Source organism: Arachis hypogaea, chromosome 1 (assembly GCF_003086295.3).
Source record: "Arachis hypogaea cultivar Tifrunner chromosome 1, arahy.Tifrunner.gnm2.J5K5, whole genome shotgun sequence".
In the NCBI taxonomy this organism is placed as follows: domain Eukaryota; kingdom Viridiplantae; phylum Streptophyta; class Magnoliopsida; order Fabales; family Fabaceae; genus Arachis; species Arachis hypogaea.
The window spans coordinates 23,620,445-23,630,608 of record NC_092036.1 but is presented as its reverse complement, the minus strand read 5'-3'; the positions used below and the strand labels follow the sequence as shown (position 1 = coordinate 23,630,608).

At 33.5% G+C, this 10,164-nt stretch overlaps 1 protein-coding gene across 2 annotated transcripts; it reads right to left on the bottom strand.

Moving 5' to 3' along the window:
- Positions 1-352: 352 nt before the first annotated feature.
- On the bottom strand, positions 353-4,208 carry LOC112748907 (aspartic proteinase-like protein 1). 2 transcript variants are annotated; one of them, XM_072233769.1, is made up of 9 exons: positions 3,972-4,208; positions 3,547-3,640; positions 2,749-2,811; positions 2,577-2,633; positions 2,093-2,198; positions 1,853-1,991; positions 1,674-1,745; positions 1,396-1,456; positions 353-579 (listed from the first exon to the last, which is right to left on the bottom strand). In XM_072233769.1, the coding sequence occupies exons 5-9, from the start codon at positions 2,161-2,163 to the stop codon at positions 569-571; spliced, it is 354 nt and encodes a 117-aa protein (XP_072089870.1). In that variant the 5' UTR covers positions 2,164-2,198; positions 2,577-2,633; positions 2,749-2,811; positions 3,547-3,640; positions 3,972-4,208; the 3' UTR covers positions 353-568. The 2 variants fall into 2 exon arrangements, with proteins under 2 accessions (XP_072089870.1, XP_072089869.1); XM_072233768.1 differs by lacking the exons at positions 2,577-2,633; positions 2,749-2,811; positions 3,547-3,640; positions 3,972-4,208 and having other exon boundaries at positions 2,093-2,570.
- Positions 4,209-10,164: the final 5,956 nt, after the last annotated feature.

Sequence of the window (10,164 nt, the reverse complement as noted above, 5' to 3'; positions counted from 1 at the left end):
GACTTTTTTAATGGCCACAAAAAGTATATAATTTTTAGTGGCCATTTTCTTGACAATTTATATGGCCACCAAAAGTAATTATAAAATTGCAATGTTATTTACTTTTAGCGGCCATTACTATTGCCACCAAAATCTATTTTACCGAAAATTTATATAGCCACTAAAAATAATTCTAATATTGTAATGTTATTCACTTTTACCGGCCATTACTATTGCCGCTAAAATCTTAAGACTTTTTTTAGTTATATTATACTCATTTTCTTAGAAATAACGAACTATCTTTTTTTAGAATCTCAATTATTTTTTTTAACAATTAGTATTATTATGCATAATATAAATATATTGAAATTAATTAGTATAAAATAAGATATTTCATTAAGCTCAAAATATTGATACACAAATTTCTCTTAAAAAGTATTAAATTATATTGCAAATCTAAACAGTTAAAAATACTACAAGTTTATAAACTCAAAATGAGCTTCCTACAGGATTGTTATGTCCCCTTCTATCTCAAAATGAGCTTCTTGCAGGAGTGACCTGAATGCCAGAATCAAATTGGTCGGTCCATTTAGGAGGAAGCTGTAATAAATAAGACCAAAAAGAAAAGAAAGATTCGCATGAATTAATCAATCATGAGATAGGTACACATAAGCAATAGAAGCAAGATTTAAATGGTGAGTTATGTTTTGTTTAAAGCTAAAAGCAAAGGAAGAATAATAAGTAAGAGAGAGAGGTAAGAGAAGTATAGCATCAAAGGAGCTCTGCCAGTAGTTGGAGATATTGGGCTCACCGAAATTTCTAATGGCAAAGAAAATAATGTTTTATGTTAATAATTTAAATATGAATAAAAGAGAAATTGACTACTTATTTAACAGTTTAGTCTTTTGAAAATGCACGTGATATTATGATATTAGGCTACTAGCTTGGTCCATAAAAGATTTTTAAGATATATATATACACACTACATGTTGACATCTTTTGGATCATTCACTTTTGTTTTTCATTCTCACCAGTTTATTTATCATGTGACATTATTCAAAAACTAACACAATGCCATATGCATCTTTTAAGAACTAGACAAAAGAACATATTAGAGCAATTAAGTGATATTATACATTATACTAATATAAATCATAAATGTATATTTGGGAATTAAATAAGCAGTCTATTCAAAATAAAACTTTACCTTTTGAAGGGAAACTAAAATAATTGTTTTCCTAGAGGTAGAAAAAAAAGGCTGATGAAAATATCCAAATAAAATGAAAAGATAAAGATCCAGCAAAAAGTGTGCAAGATTTGAACTTTCTAATAATGTTTTATAAAAATATTATTCGTACACTAAAATATTATAAGAATAATATATTAGAATTTGCCATAGAAAATATGTAAACTTACATCCTATTGTTCCCATATTCCCTTTGGCTGGCTCTATGGCTAAACAAAATGCAGTTGTTTTCTGCACAAAATGGATTACTCCTCATGATTTAGAGGACAACCAATATAACAAGGTGAGAAAACACAAAAGAATCACTTAGTCTATACCAACCTGATTGACATTGAATACAAATACAGGATTTTAGAGCACAAAGCTATTATTCTGTTGGAACATGAGTGTTAAGGTAGGACACCCAAACATTGAGGAGAAAAGTACAAATGAGTTAGAGTATATTCACCTGGAAAGCATAACAATACTCCCAGGGAGTATCTTTGAAGGTAGCTCTTGAAGCATTTAGCTTTTTATCAAACTGCCACAAGTATAACCATATTAAGCTAGCTACGAAGGATTTACATAAGTACAAATGTACAATAACAACTAATAATTGTCTACATCAAATTCTAAAAACCAAAGTACCTCCTCTGCTATGGATTCATACACATGCCCAGGAAGAAATGTAAATAATGTTCCACTATCAACTTGTGCTTTAAAACTTGTCATCTTGAGACAAGAATTCCCAATAAAACATGTCTCCACTCCAATAATGCAGGTTGAACTAACAAGCAAATTCATCACAATTAGCAAGGATGGAGTTTTCTAAAGTACTTCAATGCAAAAGATTGAAAACTGACATAAAGCACATAGATGGTTCCATACTATATTTCATCGAATGACAAGAATGAAGTAGACTGTTGTTGGATGGATGATCCCTGGTCCCCAAAAAACATGCGACCAAAACCACTCAAATTTGAAGAATTGCAAACTGCACCACTTACAAAAATAACAGAAATATTTATGAGGAAGGCTACCATAAGAGCAAATCCACTTTCTATCATGTAAAATATGCAAGCTTCCTATTAAACAATGAAATGGAGGACGCAAGGGGGACGAAATAGAAGGAGTTAATAATGCGATGAATTGATGCAATCAAATTGCAATTGGAGTATTGTGATCTGATGAATTTGGATTAGATAATAGAATAGAATAGGTATAGCAGCAGCGCGCTCTATCTCTATAATAATCTATATATATATATGAGGGACCAAACCAACTTAATAGGCTCTTAGAAAGTATCCTAATTAATTAATTTTTCTATCAATAACACACAAAAGTACCTTTTTGTTAGCAACTTGAAAAGTACCTTTTTATTCGTTCTTGTCGGCATTAAGCTTTCTTGAAAAGTACCTTTTCTCTTTTGCTGCAGAAGAGAAAGCTATAAATGCACCTAAGGTAGGGAAGATACTCTACAAAGCAAAAAATGTGTGAAATGCTTCCAAGCACCGAATCAAACAAAAGTAGGAAATGGTACCTACCTTATGCCTTATACCACGCAACATCTTGCTTTACTCGAAACTTTGAACTCAAACAAAGGAAACCTAGTCACAAGAACCATAATCATCAACAAACAATATTCTTTACAAATTACATAACAAAGTAATCCAAAAGCCACACATAGAACCAGATACTAAAATCATATCTTCACACATATATAGCATACACAAAGGGGGAATAAAAACCAGAGAAATGGTAGGCATTGGATAATCTAGCGAATTATATATTTCATTAGTACCTTTTTTAAAAGTGTCTATGCAAATTTCATGATATATAATCCATATTTATGTTAAATTTCATTGAACCACCTTCTTTATTCACACTAACAGCAAAAGTTGCTTTTTTATTTTTCAGTGGTCCAATCAAGCCACTTTTAAACATTTGCAACCAAAAATATTTTTTAAAATCTCTATTCAAATCATTAATTGGTCATGCATCATCAAATTCCACTAACTCTTCAAATCATGCATTTATAGATAGTACACCAACACCTTTAGGAAATGCATCATAACATTTAGAAACACTTATTGCAGCTAGGTAACATATACATACCATATTGGTTATTGATATGAACATTTTCATAATTACCTACAAAATAATTTCCTAATTAACAATGGAAATCTTTTAAAAGCATTCACTTACAGGTTTTGCATCAGATGCTCTTTTAAAGCAGAACCAATATGCAGAACTTCATCATACATTTCCTTATATATTTTCCAAGCATACGGTCTAAACTATTAACAACCACAAATAAAATATCAATTATCTTATGTTCTTACCATGAGAAAATAAACTATTATAGTGATTCACACTACAAGATGTGGCACGCCTTTATGAGATCGATGTGCTCAACACTGATGGTGGATTCCGCGACTGCGATGAATTCCAAAGAAGTTTAGAAAATCGAAGGCAAAATGATAAAGCCAAAAAAATCAAATTACCAGAATCTAAAATCGATAATGTATTGCTGAATCATTGAGCAAAAAAATCCTCAAAATTTTTATTATAAATCACTGAATGATGAGTTCAAACTGCAATAAGTGCATGCGATAGGGATCGGAACTAAGAATAGCGGAATCCAATATGGGAGAAAAGTTAACTCAGATAAAACTAAAAATTGATAAGAGATATGGAAAAAGTATGCAATAGAACACAAATTGAGAGCACAAAAATCATAATTGAGAGAGAATTAAGGAACTCATACCTGATTACTAGAGCGCGATTGAGATTTCAATCAAAATTAATGCAAGCTTATCCGAGAAAAAGATTCAGATCACGATTAAGATTGAGATTATAACTGGGAAGAGATTTGAGCAATGAAGAAATGAAATGATGGAGATGTGAGAGCGAGAACGAGATTGAGAAGAAGAAAATTGGTGCGTAGTTATCACTTCTCAGAGAGAATAAGGCTCTGAGAGAGTAGTTTGTGTGAAGAAGAGTGGCGAGGCACGAAGAGAGTGATGATTTCACGTTTCACAGTTAGTTTTTTATATGTTTAAAATTTTAGCTTTTTTTTTAATGGCAATAGTTGAAATGGCCATTATAATCTATACTATTAAAGGTAAATATATAACTGCCACTAAAAAATGGTTTTGAAAAGAGAATTATTTATGGCAATAATACTATTGCTGCTAAAATTTGTCGCTAAAAATCTTTTTTCTTGTAATGGTTCTTCATATTTCATATTCTTCTTTTATGTTTTAATGATATTCTTATGTCTCTTTTAAGGTCTTTATTTACAATCTTTCATTCTTTTACACTTTTAACTTCTCTAAACATCATATTATGAATCTTTTACCTACTACAATTTTTACAAAATTAAGATTTAGCCCAAGAACCATGTACCCTTCGACCATCATACTTCGTTATACATAATCATCAAAAAATCATATGACATTATTAACATACTTTAATGGTGCATCAATTATTCAAGCAACATCATATACATACATAATCATCAAAATTCACAAAATCATCGTTCAAACATGATCAAAACATTATCAAGCATCAATATGAACATATTGTCAACAATACGAGGCTTTTAACTAATTCTTACACGTACCATGTCTTATGAGCTCTTAAATCCACTTCTTACACCTTCTTGATCTCTTAGTCCACCCTTTTGAAGTCACTACAAAAAATTACCGGAATAGCAACTAATATAGCAACCCATTTTTGAATAAGACCACCAAATTCTCACCAAAGAGTATCAGTCACGAAATTGGTCACTAACATAATCGGTTCCTAAATAGAGACCAAATTTTCTGATGCTAAATTGGTCGCTAAATGGCGCCCACTTTTTAGTCGCTAAATCAGTTACCGATAAAATTGGTCGCTAAATCGGTCGCCGATGCCTTGTTTCAAAATCTAAAGTCGGTCGTTAAATTGGTCTCTAATTTCTGAGCTAAAAATCTAAATCAGTCACTAAATCGGTCGCTATTAAATTTTATTTTCATAAATAATTATATTTCCACAAAATATAAAAAAGAATCAAACATAGATCAATTTTTCAAATAAATACAAAAAATATTCACAATGTCTACATAGAAATATGAATTTAAAATATTAAAAATTCCTAAATCTAACACCCTAAGTTATAGCACGTCATGATCGTACCAAAAGTAAGGAGTTACTAACCTGTTTTTCGTATTAACTATTTAATAATGAGCCTTTAGTTCGATATCACGTTTCAGTTTTATAGAAAATTCCAATATAATTGTTTTTAGTAATAAAAATCACATATCAAAGATCTTCAAATAATAATAATAATCACATAATTATTAATAATAATAAATGCTATAAATTCAATATAAAAACTTGAAGACAATACCTATCCCTCTGGATAAAATAAAAGTTAAAGCAACAAGGGCGATGTAACTCTATAAAAACAACAGGTACCACAAGTAAATCTACAAATTGTCCACAGCTTCATACTGAATCTTCGAACCTGTCACTAAAAGGGTGGAAGATTTTGGTGTGAGAACAAACCATACGTTCTCAGTAGGAAATGGGAATGTCATAAAAGTAATGAAATAATGCAAATAATTAGTGTACTCAATAAAACTATTTTTATTAAATCCCTAAAAATACTTTTATTTCTACTTTAGATAAATAATTACTTTTCTTTAAACTTCAAAATTCAAACAGATTTTAATCACCAAAATTAATCATACTAACCATCTCTCAGCCACATAATCATTTCTCAACCACAACATCTCATCTCAAAACATCTGTGAACTAACAGCACAAGTAAGGAATTCAAACCAACATACAAACAAGTCAAACAGCACAATCACAGATAAGTAATACAAGTAAACACAACCAAATGCAAATGTGCAAGCAATATGATGCATGTCTATTCCTAATGCAGGCCATGAGCTCATGTGTCGGTTGCTTACCCAGTCCCGACATTACCTGAGTACGAGTCCCAGATATGGCTTTCTAGATACATACAATGTGCTTACATAAGTCTTACGGCTAGGCCGCATACAGTGTGACTTTCAATGTGCTTACATCTGGAAAATAGTTCTCAGTGTGTGGGCGTCCCCACTATACATTTGGCACTAAGGCCCAAACAAAGTCGCATCTGCTCTCCTGTGGAAGACACTCTTTCAAAGCTTTTTCTTTAATCTTTGTTCTCTACTCTCCTGTGGGAGAGATTCCTTTAACTAATATATTCTTTTAATATTTGTTCTCCGCTCTCCTGTGGTAAAGATTCCTTTAATTATCTCTCTTTTCTTTATTTTTCGTTCTTCTTATTTTCTTTCTTATCAAACCGAACTCAAAACATAACTTAAAGCAAAATTCCTTCTCAAAAGATTAAGTTTAAAACATCATACTTTTCTTAATAAATCAAATTGAACTCTTTTCGTAATAAATTGAAATCAAATAATATATTTAAATCAGATTTGCTTTTAAATAACACTTTAAATAAAGTCTTAAAGTTTTATTAAAATTTGGCAGCATTTCCTCTAAAATTTGGGCTATACCACCCTTTCAGGGTCCCAACTGAACCATTCTAAATCTCTTTTTAGTCATTTCCAATAACTCAAACTAATTTCAATATCAGAAATCATTTTCAAATCTCAATTCAATACCAACAAACCAAACCTATTCCAATGTCAAAATCTTTACCGATCCTCAGAATCTTTTTCGATAAATCAATAAATCTCATTCCCAATATCTCAAATCGTTCCAAGTGCGGATTTATTTTCAATACCAAATTAAACCCAAACCAAGAAAAGAAAAACATTTTACATAGTATTCAATCAAATTCAGCCACAAATACAACTCAAACTCATCATTCAGTCATTCCAAACAATCATAAATTATTTGCAAACACCCACTAGACTTACATGGCATTCATAGTTTAGAACAGTTAATTTCAAAATAAAATTCCCTACCTTGAAAAGTCGAACCTATAAACCAAATGCGTTAAGGGAACCTTCTCAATCAGCCACAACAATGGCAGTTGCAACCTCAGCTCCAACCCACTTTCGAAGTAACCATAGCAACAATAATCGCAATATGTAATAACCAAAATTCAAAACGAAACCGCTTACCGCAACTAAGAAGAACTAGCTGAGCCATGTAGCGGCAGCCCCATCAGTAGTTCTGGTGGCCATAGAACTCCAACAACAATGACAGAAGCTCCGGCATTAACACAGTGGTGAGCAGATATTTTATACACTTTTTGGTATTATTTTTATATAGTTTTCATTATATTTTGTGTAAGTTTTATTATATTTTCATAGGTTTTAGTGCAAAATTCATATTTTTGGATTTTACTTTGAGTTTGTATGTTTTATGGTGATTTCAGGTATTTTCTTGCTAAAATTGAGGAGCTTGAGCAGAAGTCTGATTCAGAGATAGAGAAAAGACTGCAGATGTTGTTAGGATCTGACCTCTGTACACTCGAAGGAGCTTCTCTGGAGCTACAAAAGTCCAAATAGCACGCTCTCAACGGTTATGGAAAGATAACATCCAGGGCTTTCCAAAAATATATAATAGCTCATACTTTGCTTTGGAAATGAAGGTCCAAAACTGGCATTCAACGCCAGCCACCTACCCTATTCGTGGTATTGGACGCTCAAAAGGGAGTCCAAAGCTAGCGTTCAACGCCCCTAAGGTGTACTAGCACGTGAATTTCACTCAAGCTCAGCCCAAACACTCACCAAGTGGGCTCCAGAAGTAGATTTTTATACTACAGGACTAGTTTATCTTATTTTCTATAATTCTTAGTTTGTAGACTTGTATATATAAAACAATGATTACCATTGTTAGGGATCTTTGCCCATTCGAACCTTTCATTATTATTTTTTGTACAGTATGAGTCACTAACCTCCTAAGGTTAAGGTTAGGAGCTCTGCTGATTCTTATGAATTAATAATATCACTATTCTACTTCAATCTATGCTTGATTCTATTCTAAGATGTATCTTCGTTCTTCAACCTTATGAATCAGATGACCCGTGACAATCATCCTCATTCTACATGGGTTCTTGTGAGTCCTTGACGGGATAGTACTGAACCACAAGCTTGATTATACATCTCTTAGACAGCTAATCCACGGCTTCGTTGGGGACTTCTCGGGACATCAGTTCAGCTGAGGTGTAGGGTGATTAGGGCCTTTGTGGTATAGGCTAGAACCAAGGAAGCAGTATTCTCTTATTTGAAAGATCCAACCTTGTCTGTGACGCTTTGAGTAGGATCACCAAGGGAATGGACTGCTAAAGCTTCACCCCCGTTCAGATTGGATGACCGCTGATGAGCGGATAATTTATACGCTTTTTGGCATTGTTTTTAGTATGTTTTTAGTATGTTTTAGTTAGTTTTTATTATATTTTTATTCGTTTTTAGTTAAAATTCAATTTTCTGGACTTTACTATGAGTTTGTGTATTTTTCTGTGATTTCAGGTATTTTTTGGCTGAAATTGAGGGACCTGAGAAAAAATCTGATTCAGAGGCTGAAAAGGACTGCAGATACTGTTGGATTCTGACCTCCCTACACTCAAAGTGGATTTTCTTGAGCTACAGAAGCCCCATTGGCGCGCTCCCAATTGCGTTGGAAAGTAGACATCCTGGGCTTTCCAGCAATATATAATAGTCCATACTTTGCCCGAGATTTGATGGCCCAAACAGGCGTTCCAAGTCAGCTCAAGAATTCTGGCGTAAAACGCCGAAACTTGCACAAGAATGGGAGTTAAACGCCCAAACTGGCACAAAAGCTGGCGTTTAACTCCAAGAAAAGTCTCTACACATGAAATCTTCAATGCTCAGCCCAAGCACACACCAAGTGGGCCCGAAAGTGGATTTTTTTGTCATTTACTCATCTATGTAAACCCTAAGCTACTAGTTCTCTATAAATAAGACCTTTTGCTATTGTATTTTCATCTTGGTTCTTCTGGTTCCCTCTCTGGGGCCGAAGCCAATGATCACCATTATCACTTATGTATTTTCAATGGTGGAGTTTCTACACACCATAGATTAAGGTGTGGAGCTCTGCTGTACCTCGAGTATTAATGCAATTACTATTGTTTTTCTATTCAATTCAGCTTATTCTTGTTCTAAGATATTCATTCGTACCCAAGAACATGATGAATGTGATGATTATGTGACGCTCATCATCATTCTCACTTATGAATGCGTGCCTGACAATCACTTCTGTTCTACAAGCAAACAAGGCTTGAATGTTTATCTCTTGGATTCCTTAATCAGAATCTTCGTGATATAAGCTAGAATTGATGGCGGCATTCAAGAGAATCCGGAAGGTCTAAACCTTCTCTATGGTATTCTGAGTAGGATTCAAGGATCGAATGACTGTGATGAGCTTCAAACTCCTGAAGGCTGGGCGTTAGTGATAGACGCAAAAGAATCACTGGATTCTATTCCAACCTGATTAAGAACCGACAGATGATTAGCCGTGCTGTGATAGAGCGCGTTGAACATTTTCACTGAGAGAACGGGATTGTAGCCATTGACAACGGTGATGCCCATCATACAGCTTGCCATGGAAAGGAGTAAGAAGGATTGGATGAAGACAGTAGGAAAGCAGAGAGACGAAAGGGACAAAGCATCTTCATACGCTTATCTGAAATTCTCACCAATGAATTGCATAAGTATCTCTATCTTTATTTTATGCTTTATTCATAAATCATCTATAACCATTTGAATCTGCCTGACTAAGATTTACAAGATGACCATAGCTTGCTTCATACCAACAATCTTCGTGGGATCGACCCTTACTCGCGTAAGGTTTATTACTTGGACGACCCAGTGCACTTGCTGGTTAGTTGTGCGAAGTTGTGATAAAGAGTTGAGATTGCAATTGAGCGTACCATGTTGATGGCACCATTGATGATCACAATTTTGTGCACCAAGTTTTTGGCGCCGTTGCCG